The sequence below is a fragment of the Salmo trutta genome, chromosome 25 (assembly GCF_901001165.1).
Source record: "Salmo trutta chromosome 25, fSalTru1.1, whole genome shotgun sequence".
In the NCBI taxonomy this organism is placed as follows: domain Eukaryota; kingdom Metazoa; phylum Chordata; class Actinopteri; order Salmoniformes; family Salmonidae; genus Salmo; species Salmo trutta.
This window is the reverse complement of record NC_042981.1, coordinates 40067794-40088843: the sequence shown is the minus strand read 5'-3', so window position 1 is coordinate 40088843 and position 21050 is coordinate 40067794. Positions and strand designations below refer to the sequence as shown.

At 41.3% G+C, this 21050-nt stretch overlaps 1 protein-coding gene across 6 annotated transcripts in view; it reads left to right on the top strand.

The window, feature by feature from the left end:
- The window catches only part of LOC115162549 (sorting nexin-14), a 31347-nt gene extending 14346 nt beyond the window's left edge, over nt 1–17001 (top strand). For 2 of the 6 annotated variants that reach the window (XM_029713968.1, XM_029713967.1), the window contains exons 16-30: nt 505–531; nt 1130–1288; nt 1883–2015; nt 3904–4090; nt 12547–12630; nt 12873–12973; nt 13463–13574; nt 13751–13791; nt 14127–14246; nt 14650–14773; nt 15052–15216; nt 15368–15463; nt 15684–15775; nt 16358–16414; nt 16701–17001. In XM_029713968.1, the coding sequence (XP_029569828.1) occupies nt 505–531; nt 1130–1288; nt 1883–2015; nt 3904–4090; nt 12547–12630; nt 12873–12973; nt 13463–13574; nt 13751–13791; nt 14127–14246; nt 14650–14773; nt 15052–15216; nt 15368–15463; nt 15684–15775; nt 16358–16414; nt 16701–16745 (1543 nt within the window). In that variant the 3' untranslated portion in view covers nt 16746–17001. The remainder of the gene's footprint in view (nt 1–504; nt 532–1129; nt 1289–1882; nt 2016–3903; nt 4091–12546; nt 12631–12872; nt 12974–13462; nt 13575–13750; nt 13792–14126; nt 14247–14649; nt 14774–15051; nt 15217–15367; nt 15464–15683; nt 15776–16357; nt 16415–16700) is intronic. The other 4 variants (XM_029713969.1, XM_029713970.1, XM_029713971.1 and 1 more) reach the window with 4 other exon arrangements.
- The last annotated feature ends 4049 nt before the right edge of the window (nt 17002–21050 follow it).

The following is a 21050-nucleotide window of genomic DNA, read 5'->3' as shown; positions in this document are numbered from 1 at the left end:
TTGTCTTTACTGTGCACCCGTGGTGTCGGTAGACTAGTTAATCGCGAAGGCACAGTTGAGCTTTTTGGATCCTTTTTGTGCTCACAAGTACATCAATTCTCCCATCGGAATTTGGTTTTGGACCAAAAGGGAACTCCGAAGCTCCTCTGTGCCATATTAACTCATTCACCAGGGTGTCTATCACAGGAGGTTGCTGGCACCTCAATTGGGGAGGACGGGCTCATGGTAATGGCTGGAGTGCGAAGGTTGAATGGCATGAAATGCATCAAAACGCATTGATGCCAATCCATCCGCTCCGTTCCAGCCATTATTATGAGCCGTCCAGGTGTGTACAGATAACATTGGACTTATACTACTCAAGCTAAATAAAGAGAGACTGTTATCTGTACACACCTGTATCACAGTGGCCAAGTTCAGTCAGTGTCTGTGTCGCCTGGTGATGTGTTTTCATGGGTGTTTGAGTGGCCTGTCATCCTTAACTCCTTGTGCCTGCTATTATTCCAGAAATAGCCTGAGTTTGGATGACATCCGGTGAGTATGCCCCCTCAGTATGGTGCTCGGCAACGGCTGTCCATTGCCTAGTAAACACTGCACGCAAGATATGTAACTATACTTGCCTGAATGCAGTCTGAGGAAAGAATACTGCCTTTGTAACAAACTCAACAAACCCTGGTGGAGTTTAGCCAACGGCGCTATGTATAAACAATCGCCTCCTTTTATAACGCACGTTGTTAAAGAAAAGTTTGAAAAATGTATTTTTTTGCACAGATCTGTGCTCCCTTGCAGCAAAAAGGAAGGTAGGGTGGGGATTAGTTCTTGTTCTCTCGTAGGAACAGTCTTTGTTAAAAAGGCAGTGGTCAAGGCAGCATGGACTGTGTGGTTGTCAGAAAGGAGGAGGTGAACGAGGAGAATTTTTTTTTTTAAAGTAGAGAATGGCACTTTCTGCTTCGGCACCCCCATGTGTGAACACTGGCCCTGTCGCTAACCCCCTCCCCTTGTCTGTCTCTCTCTCACCAACTGCTCGCCTATATCCACCATCTTGGACAGTGCTTGTTTTTTTTTGTTTTTTTATCCATCCATCCCTCTGGATGTTCCATGCCTTACACACTGATGGCTCCCCGCTCTAAAGCTCCTGGGAGTGGGACTATGCCCAGAGCCCTGAGTCCCCGTCCAGCACCCCTGGTTCCTCCTCACCTGCATCTGTTAACCACCACCTTCATGTCCAGTCCATTGTAGCCCTCCCATCCGGCTCTTATGGCTGTCTAACCTCACGCCCTGGCTCGCTGAAGTAAGTCGGGGTCCATTGCGAGGCCTGTGTGTATCCTACATCGCACCTCTATAAATCGCCCTTGCCTCCCATCTCCTACGCATGGGTGCTTGTCTTGTGGTGCTAATGTTTCTTGATTTGTTCCCCTACCAGCATGGCCTCCTTGTTTGTGACCGTTATGGGTCTTGATTTGAATGTGTCAATTTTGTGTTGCCTTTCAGTGTTAATTTTTGATTAGGGTGACTACACAGTGTGTGGTTTCATCAGTCATTCACAACGTGTCAGTGTTGTAATTGTACTTTTTTACTTGGCTAAAGCAACATTAGTTTGTTTTCAAATGAGTGTGGTTTGAGTGTATACCCCAAGCCACTCTCATCCTATATTCTCATCAATTATTTTTCATCCACTTCTACTTTATTAATCCATTCAATTCACTGTTATCTGTGGTCTGGTGTGGCTACCCTGGCTTCTACCTTCCCCACCTCAACCCCGAACAGTATACAGTATCCCTTCTGTCTTCCAGTCCTGCACCCACACTGCATGCGATGTGCTGAAGCCATGCACAACAACCTGCATTGTCACATTTTGTGACAATCTCTCTTCTTTGGCCTGCAGGAACACCTCAAAGCGGGGCGAGTCGTTTGGGATCAGCCGCATCGGCAGCAAGATCAAGGGGGTGTTCAAGAGCACCACCATGGAGGGAGCCATGCTGCCCTCTTACGGACTGGTGGAGGGAGAGGATGACATGGTGAGTAGTGTGTGGCCACTGGGCTGCAGTGTGGAGCCAGGATTAGTTAGGATCGCACACTCAGGAAATGAAGGATTCATGGTAGAGGTGAAACTATGGAAGTCTTGGTAGATATGGTTTCTGTTGAATCCATATGGTATAGGATGATGTCATCCCGCAGAGTGTACCTTGAATATGAAAGATGGGCTTGGGACCCTACTTCTTTGAATTTTATTGTTGATAATTTAAATTTTGAAATGAAATCGCCAGAGACTTTATGAAGCAATACTGATTGCCAAGAGGAGTCATTTTTAAAGGTTGTGAGTTTTCACTAACCTTTTCATTGGAAATCTGGTTAATAGATGACAATTGCACGGTCAGGTAGATAAATAAACTGGAATGGGGGCCTGTTGACCCAATTTCATTATCAGAGGTAGTATTTTTGTTTCTTGTCCTCCGGCCCAGTGCCCATAAACATCGTACGGGGATGTACTGGCCTGTATGTTTGCTTATTCAATACCATGATGTGTTTCTTTCTTTGTACTAAGCAGACAACAATTAGGTTGAACTTTTTTTGGTATATAATTTCTACTTGATGTTAATGGTGAACACCCTGCAACAAATTCACCAAAGGGGAAATCTTTAGCGTTTCTGCTAAGAAAATATATAATGTTGAACTCAACTAAAAATGGTTTATGATCATTTTTGATTCACTGACAGAGACCACTGCCCTGCCCCCTCTGACTAAGTATCATCATCATCATTTCCACAGCATTGCACAGCCGACCTCAGTATGTTTCTCTTCTTCTTCTCCCAGAGCCTTCCGTAGCTGACCCACTAGGTAGTTCACATTCTAGCTATATTTTACCCCCACTAGAGCTGCTGTCAGTGAATACATCTCCCATTTTACATCCTGTACTTTGTTGTTTATTCTAGTACGTCTTGTATATGTCACTCAATATCAGTGGACCTTTGCAGTTTGTCTCCCTTCTTACCTTGTGGTTCTGTGCAGCTTCACACAAGCTTTACCATGTATGGTACCACAGACCAGGCATGTATTCACAAAGAGTCTTAGAGTAGGAGTGCTGATATACATGCACTAGACAGTTTATTAGGTACACCCGTCTGGTACTGGTTCGGACCCCCCTTTGCGTCCAGAACAGCCAGAATTCTTATAAAAATACATGCCATTTAGTAGACGCTTTTATCCATAGTGATTTACAGACATGCGTGCATACATTTTACGTATGGGTGGTCCTGGGAATTGGACCCACTATCCTGGCATTGCACGAGCCAAAGCCATGCTCTACCAACTGAGTTAGAGGACCAATTCTTAAGGACATGGATTCTACAAGGTGTCGGAAACGTTCCACAGGGATGTTTGTCCATGCTGACGCGATGGCATCACACAGTTGCTGCAGATTGTATGGTGGTACATTCATCCTGCGAACAGCCCATTCCATCTCATCCCAAAGATGCTCTATTGGGTTTGGGCAGCAGCAATGTTCAGATACACTGTGGTGTTTAATTGGTATCAAGGGACGTAATGTGTGCCAGGAAAACATTCCCCACACCGTTGCCACCAGCCTGTATTGTTGACACCAGGCAGGATGGGTCCATGAACTCGTATTGCTTACGCCAAATCCTGACTCTGCCATCAGCATGACGCAACAGAACTGGGATTCGTCGGACCAGGCAATGTTTTTCTACTCCTCAATTGTCGAGTGTCGCGTTTCCCCTTTGAAGCCGTTTCTTGTTTTTAGTAGATAGGAGTGTTGCAATAGCCTACTCTGAGAACCTTTTGTGAATAGAGGCCCAGATTCCATACCAAACTTTGACTGTCATTCATTGTCTTGACCTTCACCCTCTTATCTCTGACCGCCCTCTGTCTGTGGCTGGGCTCTGTCAGGTGGAAGAGGCCATGATGGTTCTGGAGGATGACTCCCCCATGGAGGCCGTCAGTACCCCCAGCACCCCTCGCAATCTCTCAGCCTGGACCATCACCATCCCCTACATAGACTTCTTCGATGATGACATCAAGAGGGAGAGGATCCCCGTGTTCTGTATCGACGTGGAGCGCAACGACAGGAGGGCAGGTGAGATTCACAGGATGCTCTGGGATCAGTGTGCCTTACAGGTGAAACTAGGCCCAGGGGCTTAAGTATTACCTACAGGCTGGTCTGGGATCAGTGTGGTGTACAAGTGAAACCAATACTGCTGATACTGTACAGTTGAAGTCGGAAGTTTACATACACTTACAGTGGGGGGAAAAAAGTATTTGATCCCCTGCTGATTTTGTACGTTTGCCCACTGACAAAGAAAGGATCAGTCTATAATTTTAATGGTAGGTTTATTTGAACAGTGAGAGACAGAATAACAACAAAAGAATCCAGAAAAATGCATGCCAGAAATGTTATAAATTGATTTGCATTTTAATGAGGGAAATAAGTATTTGATCCCCTCTCAATCAGAAAGATTTCTGGCTCCCAGGTGTCTTTTATACAGGTAACGAGCTGAGATTAGGAGCACACTCTTAAAGGGAGTACTCCTAACCGGAGCTTGTTACCTGTATAAAAGACACCTGTCCACAGAAGCAATCAATCAATCAGATTCCAAACTCTCCACCATAGCCAAGACCAAAGAGCTCTCCAAGGATGTCAGGGACAAGATTGTAGACCTACACAAGGCTGGAATGGGCTACAAGACCATCGCCAAGCAGCTTGGTGACAACATTTGGTGCGATTATTCGCAAATGGAAGAAACACAAAAGAACTGTCAATATCCCTTGGCCTGGGGCTCCATGCAAGATCTCACCTCGTGGAGTTGCAATGATCATGAGAACGGTGAGGAATCAGCCCAGAACTACACGGGAGGATCTTGTCAATGATCTCAAGGCAGCTGGGACCATAGTCACCAAGAAAACAATTGGTAACACACTACGCCGTGAAGGACTGAAATCCTGCAGAGCCCACAAGGTCCCCCTGCTCAAGAATACATATACATGCCCGTCTGAAGTTTGCCAATGAACATCTGAATGATTCAGAGGACAACTGGTGAGTGTTGTGGTCAGATGAGACCAAAATGGAGCTCTTTGATATCAACTCAACTCGCCGTGTTTGTAGGAGGAGGAATGCTGCCTATGACTCCAAGAACACCATCTCCACCGTCAAACATGGAGGTGGAAACATTATGTTTTGGGGGTGTTTTTCTGCTAAGGGGACAGGACAACTTCACCACATCAAAGAGACGATGGACGGGGCCATGTACCGTCAAATCTTGGGTGAGAACCTCCTTCCCTCAGCCAGGGCATTGAAAATGGGTCGTGGATGGGTATTCCAGCATGACAATAACCCAAAACACACGGCCAAGGTAACAAAGGAGTGGCTCAAGAAGAAGCACATTAAGGTCCTGGAGTGGCCTAGCCAGTCTCCAGACCTTAATCCCATAGAAAATCTGTGGAGGGAGCTGAAGGTTCGAGTTGCCAAACGTCAGCCTTGAAACCTTAATGACTTGGAGAAGATCTGCAAAGAGGAGTGGGACAAAATCCCTCCTGAGATGTGTGCAAACCTGGTGGCCAACTACAAGAAACGTCTGACCTCTGTGATTGCCAACAAGGGTTTTGCCACCAAGTACTAAGTCATGTTTTGCAGAGGGGTGAAATACTTATTTCCCTCATTAAAATGCAAATCATTTTAACATTTTTTACATGTGTTTTTCTGGATTTTTTTGTTGTTATTCTGTCTCTCACTGTTCAAATAAACCTACTATTAAAATTATAGACTGATCATTTTGTAAGTGGGCAAATGTACAAAATCAGCAGGGGATCAAATACTTTTTCCCCCCAATGTAGGTTGGAGTCATTAAAACTCGTTTTTCAACCACTCCACAAATTTCTTGTTAACCTCTCTTGGGCAGGTGGGATGCTAGCACCCACGGTTCACACTATTCAACAGCCAGTGAAAAATCAGAGCGCCAAATTCAAAACCACAAAATGTCATAATTCAAAGTTCTCAAACATACGACTATTTTACACCATTTTAATGATACACGTCTCCTTAATGTAACCACGTTGTCCGATTTCAAAAAGGCTTTACGGCGAAAGCATAAAGTTAGATTATGTTAGGACAGTTCCATCACAAGAAAAACCACACAGCCATTTTCCTAGCAAGGACAGGTGTCACAAATACCAGAAATTCTGCTAAAATTATGCACTAACCTTTGACGATCTTCATCAGATGACACTCCTAGGACATCATGTTACACAATACATGCATTTTTTGTTCGATCAAGTTGATATTTATATCCAAAAACAGCCTTTTACATTGGCACGTGATGTTCAGAAAATATTTTGCCTCCAATACTGCCGGTGAATCAGCACAACAATTTGCAAAAATACTCATCATAAACGTTGATAAAATATTAAACTGTTATTCAAAGAATTATAGATGAACATCTCCTTTATGAAACCGCTGTGACAGATTTCAAAAAAGCTTCACGGGGAAAGCCCACTTTGCAATAATCTGAGTACTGCGCTCAGAAAAATACACTAGGCAATACAGATACCCGCCATTTTGGAGTCATCTAAAATCATAAATAGCATTAAAAATATTCACTTACCTTTGATCTTCATCAGAAGGCACTTCCAGGAATCCCAGGTCCACAATAAATGTTGTTTTGTTTGATAAAGTCCATAATTTATGTCCAAATAACTCCTTGTTGTTTCCGCATTCAGTAAGCTACTCCAAGTGTAGGAAGTGCGCTGAAAATTTCACGATGAAAAGTACAAAAAAAGTTATATTTCCGTTTGTTCAAACGTTGTATAGCATCAATCTTTAGGGCCTTTTTAACTTAGAACTTCAATAATATTCCAACCGGACGATTCCAGTGCCTTGAAAAACTTTTTCGAACACAGCTAACTCTCACGTGAAAGTGCGCCAATGAACTCATTTGCTTTCCTGAGTCAACAACTTCCAACTTCCTCTGTTCGCTCTCTGTTCATCATAGACACCTCAAACAACTTTCTAAAGACTGTTGACATCTAGTGGAAGCCTTAGGAAGTGCAAAATGAACCATAAGTCACTGTGTGTTCGATAGGCAATGACTTGAAAGGACTACAAGCACCAGACTTCCCACTTCCTGGTTAGATTTTTCTCAGGTTTTTGCCTGCCATATGAGTTCTGTTATACTCAGACACCATTCAAACAGTTTTAGAAACTTCAGAGTGTTTTCTATCCAAATCTACTAATAATGTGCATATTCTAGTTCCTGGGCCCGAGTAGTAGGCCGTTTTAATTTGGGTACGTTTTTCATCCGGCCGTGAAAATACTGCCCCCTACTCTAGAGAAGTTAACAAACTATAGTTTTGGCAAGTCGGTTAGGACATCTACTTTGCATGACACAAGTAATTTTTCCAACAATTGTTTACAGACAGATTATTTCACTTATTCACTGTATTACAATTCCAGTGGGTCAGACGTTTACATACACTAAGTTGACTGTGCCTTTAAACAGCTTGGAAAATTCCAGAAAATGATGTCATGGCTTGAGAAGCTTCTGATAGGCCAATTGACATAATTTGAGTCAATTGGAGGTGTACCTGTGGATGTATTTCAAGGCCTACCTTCAAACTCAGTGCCTCTTTGTGTGAAATCATGGGAAAATCAAAAGAACTCAGCCAAGACCTCAGAAAACAAATTGTAGACCTCCACAAGTCTGGTTCATCCTTGGGAGCAATTTCCAAACGCCTGAAGGTACCACGTTCATCTGTACCAACAATAGTACGCAAGTATGAACACCATGGGACCACGCAGCCATCATACCGCTCAGGAAGGAGACGTGTTCCATCTCCTAGAGATGAACGTACTTTGGTGTGAAAAGTGCAAATCAATCCCAGAACAACAGCAAAGGACCTTGTGAAGCTGCTGGAGGAAATGTGTACAAAAGTATCTATATCCACAGTAAAACAAGTCCGACATAACCTGAAAGGTCGCTCAGCAAGGAAAAAGCCACCACTCCAAAACCCTCATAAAAAGCCAGACTACGGTTTGCAACTGCACATGGGGACAAAGATTGTACTTTTTGGAGAAATGTCCTCTGGTCTGATGAAACAAAAATAGAACTGTTTGGCCATAATGACCATCGTTATGTTTGGAGGACAAAGGGGGAGGCTTGCAAGCCAAAGAACACCATCCCAACCGTGAAGCACGGGGGTGGCAGCATCATGTAGTGGGGGTGCTTTGCTGCAAGAGGGACTGGTGCACTTCACAATATAGATGGCATCATGAGGAAAGGAAAATGATGTGGATGTATTGAAGCAAAATTTCAAGACATCAGTCAGGAAGTTAAAGCTTGGTCGCAAATGTGTTTTCCAAATGGACAATGACCCCAACCATACTTCCAAAGTTGAGGCAAAATGGCTTAAGGTTAACAAAGTCAAGGTATTGGAGTGGCCATCACAAAGCCCTGACCTCAAGCCCATAGAAAATCTGTGGGCAGAACTGAAAAAGCCTGTGTGAGCAAGGAGGCCTACAAAACCTGACTCAGTTACACCAGCTCTGTCAGGAGGAATAAGCCAAAATTCACCCAACTTATTGTGGGAAGCTTGTGGAAGACTACGTGAAACGTTTGACCCAAGTTAAACTATTTAAAGGTAATGCTACCAAATACTAATTGAGTGTATGTAAACGTCTGACCCACTGGGAATGTGACGAAAGCTGAAATAAATCATTCTCTCTACTATTATTCTGACATTTCACATTCTTAAAATATAGTGGTGATCCTAACTGACCTAAGACAGGGAATTTTTACTAGGATTAAATGTCAGGAATTGTGAAAAAATGTAATGTATTTGGCCAAGGTGTGTGTAAACGTCCGACTTCAACTGTATATGGGTCTAAAAGGGCTTTTTTGAATAGGTTCAAATCTACAATGGCTAAACAAGGCTGTTCTATACTCCATTAGCACTGGATGAAATTCGGCTTCATGATCTATTATCATGCTGCCTGTTGCTCACATAATGCAAGTAATTCGATGACAACTCTAAATCAGAGAGCTTCCTGTGTTCTGTCAGTCATCGACTTTTTCTTTCCATCAAATATTTCAAATACCTTATGCTTCCTACTTATAGCAAAACAGATACACAAGTGATGATTTTGCCGAGATATTTAGAGTATGTAGGCCTACTGTATTCACACCCCTTGACTTTTTCCACATTTTGTTGTTACAGCCTGAATTTAAAATTGATTAAATTTAGATTTTTTTTGTTTGTCACTGGCCTACACATAATACCCCATAATTTCAAGGTGGAATTATGTTTTTAATTTTTTTTATTATTTAAAAATGAAAAGCTGAAATGTCTTGAGTCAAAATTTGCTTAATAAGTTGCATGAACTCTGTTTGCAATAATAGTGTTTTAACATGATTTTTGATTGACTACCTAATTTCTGTAACCCACACATAACATTATCTGTAAGGTCCCTCAGTCGAGCAGTGAATTTCAAACACCGATTCAAGCACACAGACCAGGGTGGTTTTCCAATGCCTCGCAAAGAAGGGCGCCTATTGATAGATGGGTAAAAAAGCACACACTGAAAATCCTTTGAGCATGGTGAAGTTATTCATTACACTTTGATGGTGTATCAATACACCCAGTCACTACAAAGATACCAGTGTCCTTCCTAACTTAGTTGCCGGAGAGGAAGGAAATCGCTCAGGGATTTCACCATGAGGCCAGTGGTCAATGGTCACAATACTAACCTAATCGACAGAGTGAAAAGAAGCAAGCCTGTACATAATAAAACTATTTCAAAACATGCATCATTTTTGCAACAAGGCACTAAAGTAAAACTGCAAAAAAAAATTGCAAAGAATTAACTTTATGTCCTGAATACAAAGCTTTATGTTTTGGTCAAATCCAACACCACACATCACTGAGTACCACTCTTCATATTTTCAAGCATGGTGGTGGCTGTATCATGTTATGGGTATGCTTGTCATCTGCAAGGACTAGGGAGTTTAAGATAAAAATGAGCAGAATAGAGCTAACCACAGGCAACATTTTAGAGAAAAACCTGGTTGTCGGCTTTCCAATAGACACTGGGAGACAAATTCACCTTTCAGCAGGACCATACACAAAGCATAAAACACCATGCCCAAATATACAGTGCCTATTCAGACCCCTTGACTTTTTCCACATTTTGTTAGGTTACAGCCTTATTCTAAAATTGATTCAATTGTTTTTTCCCCTCATCAATCTACACACAATACCTCCATAATGACAAAGCAAAAACAGTTTTTTATACATTTTTGCTAATTTATATATAAAAAAATGAAATATCACATTTGCATACAGTACCATTCAAAAGTAGGGACACACCTACTCATTCCAGGGTTTTTCTTTAGTTTTACTATTTTCTACATTGTAGAATAGTAGTGAAGACATCAAAAGTATGAATTAACACACATAGAATCATGTAGTAAAAAAGTGTTAAACAAATCAAAATAGTAATATATTTGAGATTCTTCAAAGTAGCCAACCTTTGCCTTGATGACCGCTTTGCTCACCCTTTGTCTCGATCCTGACTAGTCTGCCAGTCCCTGCCGCTGAAAAACACCCCCACAGCATGATGCTGCCACCACCATGCTTCACCGTAGGGATGTTGCCAGGTTTCCTCCAGACGTGACACTTGGCATTTAGGCCAAAGAGTACAATCTTGGTTTCATCAGACCAGAGAATCTTGTGTCTCATGGTCTGAGAGTCTTTAGGTGCCTTTTGGCAAACTCCTAGCGGGCTGTCATGAGCCTTTTACTGAGGAGTGGCTTCCGTCTGGCCACTCTACCATAAAGGCCTGATTTGGTGGAGTGCTGCAGAGATGGTTGTCGCTCTGGAAGGTTCTCCCATCTCCACAGAGGAACTCTGGAGCTCTGTCTGCGTGACCATCGGGTTCTTGGTCACCTCCCTGACCAAGGCCCTTCTTCCCCGATTGCTCAGTTTGGCTGGGCGGCCAGCTCTAGGAAGAGTCTTGGTGTTTCCAAACTTCTTCCATTTAAGAATGTGTTCTTGGTGACCTTCAATGCTGCAGACATTTTTTGATACCCTTGCCCATATTTGTGCCTCTACACAATCCTGTCTCGGAGCTCTACGAACAATTCCTTCGACCTCCAAGTCTTGGTTTTTGCTCTGACATGCACTGTCAACTGTCGGACCTTTTTTTTATATAAACAGACATGATTTGGAAAAGCACATATCTCATCAATGAAATTTACCACAGGTGGACTCCAATCAAGTTGTAGAAACATCTCAAGGATGATCAGTGGAAACAGGATTCACCTGAGCTCAATTTCAAGTCTCATATCAAAGGGTCAGAATATTTATGTAAATAAGGTCTTCCTGTTTTTTATTTGTAATAAATTAGCAAAAAATTCTAATCTGTTTTTGCTTTGTCATTATGGGATATTGTGTGCAGATTACTGAGTATTTTATTTGATCAATTTTAGAATGAGTCTAACGTAACAAAGTGGAATAAGGCAAGGGGTCTGAATACTTTATGAAGGCACTGTACACTGTGGTTATTTACAAGATGACATTGAATGTTCCTGAGTGGCCTAGTTACAGATTTGACTTAAATCGTCTTGAAAATGTATGGCAAGACTTGAAAGTGGCTGTCTAGCAATGATCTGCAACCAACATCTGAATAGATCCACCATTGAGCACAAAAACAGAATATTTTACATAGAAATAACATCTGTCAGACAAACCATGCCTGACAACATGATCCAATAAGACAGAAAAATAAAAGAACATTTAAAGGCTGTGGACATTGTGAACTGCAGTCAAGGGTGTGTGAAAGAATCAATGATTTGACGACAGGATCACAAAATCATTTCAAGGACATGAAGGGCAAGGCTCCTGCTCTTTTGGTTTACTGACGGTGTCCAAACTCGTGCCTTCATACTTGAAGAATTTTAAAAAGAATGTGCAATCCAGGTATCCAAAGCTCTTACAGACTTACCCAGGAAAATTCACAGCCATAATCACTGCCAAAGGTGACTCTAACATGTTGGGGGTTGAATACAGTTGGTTGGAGGTTTACATACACCTTTGCCAAATACTTTTAAACTCAGTTTTTCACAATTCCTGACATTTAATCCTAGTAAATATTCCCTGTTTTAGGTCAGTTAGGATCACCACTTAACAAGTCCTAACCGATTTGCCAAAACTATAGTTTGTTAACAAGAAATTTGTGGAGTGGTTGAAAAACGAGTTTTAATGACTCCAACCTAAGTGTATGTAAACTTCCGACTTCAACTGTACTTATCTAATCAAGATAGTATATTAGTGTTTTATTTGTCATTTTGTTTCCCCAATGTTAGACTTTTTTTTCCACTTTGACATTAGAGTATTTTGTGTAGATCGTTCACAAAAAAAGACAATTAAATCCATCTTAATCCTACTTTGTAACACAACAAAATATGGAAAAAGTCAAGGGGTACTTTCTGAAGACAGTATGTCCACTCTTAATATTGACGTATTGTTCCCCTTTGTATTTCACAGTGGGTCATGAGACCGAGCACTGGTCTGTGTACAGAAGATATCTGGAATTTTATGTCCTTGAATCAAAACTCACTGAGTTTCATGGTAAGTACATGTTTTAGATGATTTCTTCAGGTTTCAGTCCCTGTAACCACCAATCGCATCGTCCATTGTAAATTGACAGCCAGAACATATGAATCTCGAACATTGGCCAAATGTTTCTTCTCACACTGAATAATTCCACCCATTTCTAAGAATAGTTATAACAGTATTTTCACATGGTTTGATTGTCTTCAAGCCTTCTCATCCAGGATTTGTTTTTATTTTGTGCTCCTCTGTCACAACAGGCTCATTCCCAGACGCCCAGCTGCCTTCCAAAAGAATCATCGGCCCCAAGAACTATGAGTTCCTGACCTCCAAGCGGGAGGAGTTCCAGGAGTACCTCCAGGTAGGTAGTCATTATGGACTAAACAAGCGCCAGGGTGACGTTTCCCATAGGTACAGATGTAGGATCAGCTTCCCCTCCCCGAATCCTAACCTTAAACATTAGTAAGGACAATACAAAATTGACTCAAAGATCAGCGTCCAGCGGAAACTTCACCTTACAACAGAGAGGCCATGCTTCGGGAAATAGCTGGTCTCTCCCAATGGATCTATGTCAGCTTATGTAGCTGATGTAGAGGCTAGAGAGGTATTAGCAACCAGAGGGTTTATGGTTCAAATCCCAGGGCTGCTGGGTTCAGAATCGACCACCAAACCCCAAATACAGGGTTAGTGTGGTTGACCCTGAACTGGTTCCAGCTTCTCAAGTATGTGTGGTGACTCAGGGGTTGGGGAGCCATTGTTACAAATGAATAACTAAGTGCTATTCTATGCCAGCCCTCACTGAATATGTCAACAAAGTGAAGATTGTTGGATCTTTCTGTTTATTTTCCAGAAACTGCTCCAACACCCTGAGCTGAGCAACAGTCAGCTGCTAGCAGACTTCCTCTCCCCTCACAGTATGGACTCTCAGTTTGTGGACAAGATGCTCCCTGATGTCAATCTAGGTATGCAACACTGGCCAAGTAGCCTCATCTCAGATATGTTTGTGCCATCTTGCCGACTCCTATGGTCATTGTAACGCGGCCAAGAGTTCTATGTTAATAACATCTCTCACAACCTGCTCTCCTGTTGAGCTCATTGTTGAACTCATTTGAGTTTAACATTGTTTATTTTCCGACAGGGAAGATCATCAAATCAGTGCCCAGCAAACTGATAAAAGAAGTAAGTCATGCATTTTCGACTTGGGTTGGGAAAGAACGTTGTGGCGGCATCCTTGTAAAATAATTCCTGGGATAGTCATTTAGGAATGTAAGCCAAACATGCCTGTGGAATCCACTTATAAGTCATGTCAGCTATGTTATTATAGTATGCCAGTTGAAATAAATGTGAACAGCAGGGATCCTGTAACTTAAATGTCAAATAACACATTTACCTGTTTAAGAGTGCTTTCACAGTAACCTATAAGGAATCTCCCGTGCTTTCACAGTAACCTATAAGGAATCTCCCGTGCTTTCACAGTAACCTATAAGGAATCTCCCGTGTTTTTCCCGTTTTAGAAAGGGCAGCATTTGGAGCCATTCCTCAATTCCTTCTTTAACTCCTGTGAATCGCCCAAGCCCAAACCCAGCCGGCCAGAGCTGACCATCCTCAGTCCCACGTCAGAGAATGATAAGAAGGTGGGCTTACACTACACCTGGCTGTAAATAGTATTTCATTTCTTTCAAATATTTTAGGTGCGCTTGATTTGGCTTACCTAGCCTGCTGAGTTGGGGTGGGGGGAAGGTTTGACTTTGCACTAGTCCATTGGTTTCATTAGACTGGGGTCGCTAAATCAAATGGACATGAAATATTTGGAAATACTTTTTCGACCTGTGTCTGGCATGCTTAGACTCCCATACTCACACACGCTTACCTTAGTTGACAAGTGTTTCGTGTTTCTAGTTAGGAGAGCCACTTGATCGCTCAGCCGAATTGGAACAGATCCTTTTAAATATAACTGCTGGATGTGTTTTTACATGTCGTTATTTTGTTATTCCCCTCCATTTTAAAGTGTTGTTGACCTTTGCTTGAACTCCCTAGCTCTTCAATGAACTATTCAAGAACAACGCCAACCGATCAGAGAGCACGGAGAAGAAACATAACCAGAACTACTTCATGGAGATGATCACTGTGGAAGGAGTGTATGACTACTTGATGTTTGTGGGTACGTCGGCCCCACCCATAGCATTTGTCCATCCAGCGACAAAGTAGTGCAGGAATTTAACGCTCAATACTAAACTGGTCTCTACTAGGTACTAGTGGAGATATGAAAGAATTAAGTAGGTGTAAACAATATGGTGAAAATTCTGTCTAGCCAATCAGAGGGTAAATCAGTGTTATTGCCACCTTACGTAAATCCTATACCTATTTAGAAAAATCAATAATTGATTGGACATAACCTAGCATCTCATCACTCTCCCACTGCTTGACTGTCATTGGCAGGTCGAGTGGTCTTTCGCATCCCTGATTGGCTGCACCACCTGCTGATGGGCGGGAGGATCCTGTTAAAGAATACCCTGGAGGCGTACACAGACCACTACCTGCAGCATAAACTGGACAAGGTGTTCCAGGAGCACCGCCTCATTTCTCTCATCACCCTGCTCAGAGGTCGCTAGCTTACCTCCGACCTTCTACTGTTTTCTATATATTTTTGTCTACTATTTTCTATTATTATCCTTCTATTTTGTAAAACAAAAAATGATATACAAAAGCAATGAGTGATATGACTCTTATTTTGATGTTTGTCCTTGTGTACTAGATGCTGTGTTCTGTGAAAACAGTGAGCCACGCTCCTTGGCAAATAAGCAGAAAAGGGCCAAGAAGACCTTTGAGGAAATGATGAAATACATTCCAGGTCCTTAGTAGATCTCTTAGATTCAGTTGGTTTCATGAAGTACATCTCAAGTTAAAGTGGGAAACTTGGCGAGGACTATTAGGTCTTATTTTGGGTTCTATGTAGTTGAAAAAGTGTTTTTAATTTTTACTATAAAGTCAAGAAAAAATGTATTATTAATTGAAAACAGTCAGAAGTCAATTGATTTGACCCTCTAAGATGACGAGTGTTTTCCCTTCAGAATTCCTGGGCAAGTGTATTGGAGAAGAGGCCAGGTACGAGGGGGTCCGCCTGCTCTTCGATGGACTACAACAGCCTGTTCTTAACAAACAGGTACGACGATGCAGCGAGGCATCTAAAGTTACAACTAGCATCACACAAAGTACAGGAGAATGCAGGGTTGAAAAGAATACTATCATATATTGTTGTTTCAAATGCACAAAAACTGACTTGGTTGAAGTGTGAAAGCTCATTAGCGTCCTCATGCATTGTAGGGTCCTCATGCATTGTAGGGTCCTCAGGCATTGTAGGGTCCTTACTAGGATCCTCAGGCATTGTAGATGTTGGAGGCTTGTGAAGGCCAGTTAGTCAGTGAATTGTTATCCTGCATGTAAACACAGGAAAGGCAGCCTTATTATTATTATTATTATTATTATAATTTCAGACAGACCATGTGTAACATGAGTATAAGGTTGCTACATACCGTAGCTCATTGTAGCTCAGTGTGTTTAGTACAGTACACTGCACTACATAGTTTACCACAATTTATTGCGTCTTTTAAGGGTTGTTAATCTCGACTGTATGGCTGCACTGTATGATTTAGACAGCAGTAAACATATTTTAGATCAGCGATGAAAAATCCAATTTAGGAATTTGTATTCATTCTAATAATCCCTCCGCGTCACTTTTCCTCAGTTGACCTATGTCTTACTGGACCTGGCTCTTCTAGAACTGTTTCCTGAACTGAACAAGGTAAATAGATTATTTCAATTTAACTTCAAAAGGGAGACGCCCGCATATCTGGTAAGAGGTGTGTTGGAACACGAAATTCGATTTACAAGACGTTTCTGTACTCTACTTACTTGAAATGTTTAATTCACTTAATTGAAAGGCCAACATTTTGGTCTACCGACCGACAAGTATAAGTGCATTGTGTAAAAAGCCAGAACCGTCATCCTATAATCATTCCAGCGGTAATCATTGTTTATACATTGTATACGTATTTTTAATTAATGGATTGATGTATTTTTTCCACCAGCAGCCGGGACAGAAGGAGACTCCTAACATGGCTCCATGGATGTAGCAAGAGGATGGGGACTCGCTTTAGTCTTTGCTTCATCAGTTGCATGTGCAATAGACTATGTACATAAACCATTGATACCGCTGCACTTGTGATAATTTTTACTGTAAGCTGTGCTTAGCCTGTCATTTTTTTTTACCATTGACAATTTCCTAAGATACAGATTCGTAAAAGTATAACACTGGAAAAATGTGTTTTGAAGATAAGCATGATTATGCTAATAAAATATTTATTAATAAAATTTAAAAAAACATCCTGATGTTCCTGAGTGTCAAGACTCATGACATTAATCCGACTACGCTTGTCCAAACTTGGTCACTGATTTTGTAAACTTCTCCACGTGGTTTCTGGTTTCCTGTCTGGCCTATATCAATACGTGTTCAGGTCCATGACTCATTTTTAGTCTGCACTCTGCGGTAGTCCTTAGCAACATGCAGTCTTCCCTTCTCGGCAAGCCTTCGAAATAGGGACACTTTTTAATACCATGGGTATTTCAAAAAGTGATATGGAAGAGGATTCTTTAGATTCCTCCATCGGTCTGTCAACACTTGAGGTGAAACACAATGGCTCTCCCGGCAGATGTACAGGACATGTCAGTTCTTAATCTTAGAAATAATTTAGAGGTCTGAATATCAACGTTTTTGCCTACAATATTTTATAATCCTTTACAAACATGTCATTCAACATGACTGAATTGCAAAAAATCTGCAAGAAATATACAGGGCTCTAGAAAAGTGACAATAAAAAAATGATTGGTAGTTTTTCCACTTAGCTGTACGTACAGGTAACTGACAAAATAAAGGGAACCTTTTGTAAATTAAGAATACAAAGTATATTGAAAGCAGGTGCTTCCATACAGGTGTGGTTCCTGAGTTAAATAAGCAATTAACATCCATCATGCTTAGGGTCATGTATAAAAATGTAAAGTTACCCATTATTTTGGCTACCATGGCTAGAAGAAGAGATCCCAGTGACTTTGGAAGAGTTTGTCAGTCACCAGATCTCAACCCACTTGAAATTCTGGAGTGGTGCCTGGAAGTGTTTTCCACCATCAACAAAACACCAAATTATGGAATTTCTCAGAGGAGAATTCTGTGGCATCCTTCCAATAGAGTTTCAAACACTTGTAAAATCTATGCTCAGGTGCATTGCAGCTGTTTTGGGGGCTTGTGGTGGCCTAACGGTGTATTTATATACTCTAGTGTTGCTTTCAGTTGTCTTGGGTTGCACAAAAACAGTCCCCGGGAAGCCTGAGTTTAATACAATTCCATTTCAACTTACTGTGCCGGTGGGCAAAACAGTTGGTCATTATGACGGGGGAATTTGAGACAAAATATCTAAAGGATCATATTATTAAACAGACTTTCCAAATGTGGGTCTGTTGTAGACCAACCTCTCAGTTTACCTCATGTCAAAATAAAAGTCCTGCAGGTGTGCCATATGTGGACAAAAAAAGCTCCTTTATATATTTTGCCTCGAATTCCCCCGTCATAATGACCAACTATCCTACCCACCGACAGTTTGTGTAACCCAATACAATTGAAAGCAACGCTAGTGTATGCAAATACACTCTCGTTGCTAAAAGCACCTACCCAGTGCCCTATTAAGACACTTCATGTTGGTATTTCCTTAATTTTGGCAGTTACCTGTAACGGCATAGTAAGAAATATATAGTAATGCAGATACAAATACATTTTATTGATATAGTATACTTTGCTTTCTCGTAAACAGCAGCCTTTTTACAAAAATAGAAAAACTGGTATGTGCCACACCACCACAGAAAGCAGCCATATTGTAATCTTGTGGACAGTGTTTCTCAGGTGTGTGGATAGGCCCCATAGCAGGCCTAGCAGTAACAGAGTCAGACAATTGGTTTCTGAACTTATTGCGGCCCTCCACGGTTGGGTACACCAGCTTCATCTCAGTGATATAGTTGGAGAAAACAGAGCGGTCCACATCACCTAGAGGCAAGAGTAAAGAAAAGCATGCTATAGCAAGGTTAGATTGAATCATTTGATTTCAAACGCATACAGTACAGTATTGGTTCACTGTGTGGCTTGGGGTCAGGCATCAAGGTTGTCACAGACAATATTAGCTAAAAAGATATTCATTAACAAGGTCATTCTGTTAAGATGTTTAATGCATTTTAATGGCATATTTTGTAAGCCTGTGTGGCACCATAAGCAAAGTCAGCAAGTATTTAAAGTCTGTACTCGTGAAGCGATAATTCACTTCTGTCAAGTACTCAAGTGTTCCTATAACTAGGTGGCTTTATTTACAAGTCCCTTCACAGATATTTACTGGAAATCGAAGGCCATTTATTTATCTGTAATGTCATATATTACAGTCTTAAAACAGCAGATCCTCAGGTGACCAACACAGAAGTCGTTTTTCATGTGTGAATTTTTTTAAAGGAAAGGTCGTTTAGAGTGTACATACAGTAATATGTTTCTGTCAAAGACTTGCATTGGGTCTGAGAAACAACTCTGAAGTGTTTAACAGGGCCAGAGTACCCACAACGCTAATGAATTCTAACACCAGCTGTTACTCTTCAGTGACACTCACTGGTCGATTTCTCATTTGGGACTTTTCATTCAGATGTTAATCTTCGAAAATAGTTACTACATGATCCTATTTACCATTTATCATGAGGCAAAGGGATCTTATTTTTCTCATACAATGTCTATACCAACAGGGCCTCCAGTACATTTACAATTGTGCTAATCAAGTACAGTATATTCAGTGAGGTGAAATGTAATGATTAGAGTTCACATAATTCCCTATTTTACATGACAATTTCCATGTGACTATCGTTGCACCCACCTGAACAGTCTCCTGTTCTGTTCAAACCAAACTTCCGCCACCCTGCCCAATGAGCTCACCAGCATCATGTGTCAGCTTCTCCTCCTTGATCATGGTAAAGCCATCTCCTCCGTCTGCGATGTCTGGATCCAGGGGTTCATATCTGGGCACACAGCACTGATAGCAGCGGAGGCTTAAGGCTGTCACACGTTCTCACACCAGCAGTGACAGGTCGTATTCAACATGAACTCCTGGGAAGTTGATGACGGCAGAAAGGGATTCAGTATTAATCTTTACATTTGATGTCAGCATCCGAAAAGAGAATGTGTCGGTCAAAGACTACACTGCACACAAAAAGTAGAGGAAGGAATTAAGAAATATCTATAAAGACATAAAAAGTTATGTAATTGTCTACAGTGAATGTACTACAGGTGTGGTGATTCTTTAAGAAATATGTATATTCTCCAATTATATTTTTCAACAACAGTGACTAAAATAATCACTTACTGACTGGTACCTGAATCTTCCCAAATGGTAAGACTGATAGAACCTCCATGGTGATGGTGCCTTAAGAAGCAATGTAGAATAAATGTATGGTGTCCATATTAGCACAGCCTCACACTGTAGAAGTGAAACCCTTCATTTCATAAGTCATGAATAGCATCAGTATAAAGCAGTCACTTTACAGTAACTCCTTTTCCACTTTAAAATGTTTAGTTAGTAATATAAGGAGTTCTTAAACGAGTTGGCAGTATTTTCAAACACTTTATGAACCCGTTATGAGCTATAACACACTATTGCTGTCCTTATGGCTCCACTGTTCAGGATGCATAAACTGACGTGATTCCACTGGACCTCATCTGCATACTTGATATCGTTATGAATCTAGAATACTCAATGGAAACACAATGGTCGTACTCAAGCCCTCAACCTGGGGCAAGTCCACCTATACTGGACAGTTCAGCCCATCATGAAAACAGATCCTTCCACTAGGGTTGAGATACTCACCATGGGGCACAAAATCAAGCGTGAGCATTAAATGATGAAGTCATCTGCCTCACCATTGCATCACAGATAAGGTTCCCAAGGTTGCACACTCGCATACACCAGAGTCTTCCCCACATACTAAGACAAGAGGCCGTGTCCAAATATCCATACTTGCATTCTAAATAGGCCATTTGAGTTTCCGAAATAAAATGACATTTTACAGTGTGACATTTAGTTTTGATAGCTAGATCTCTTTAAGTAAACAACTTGTAAGATGACAAATAGTGAAGCTTCTGTGATGGTGTTCAAATGTAACTCGTTTTTGTTCTCCTTAAAATGATCACAACTATTTCATCATACATGTTTGAAAACAGATTTGCAGCCAGCTGCCTGCCGTGCATTTAGCTAGCTACTTGCCTTGGTATGACTGGAAGTTAAAGCTAACTGTTCGAACAGTAATGTTAACTAGAGGATTACTTGCTGTTTCATTGCACTTAACCTGTTATTTGAAAGTAATGG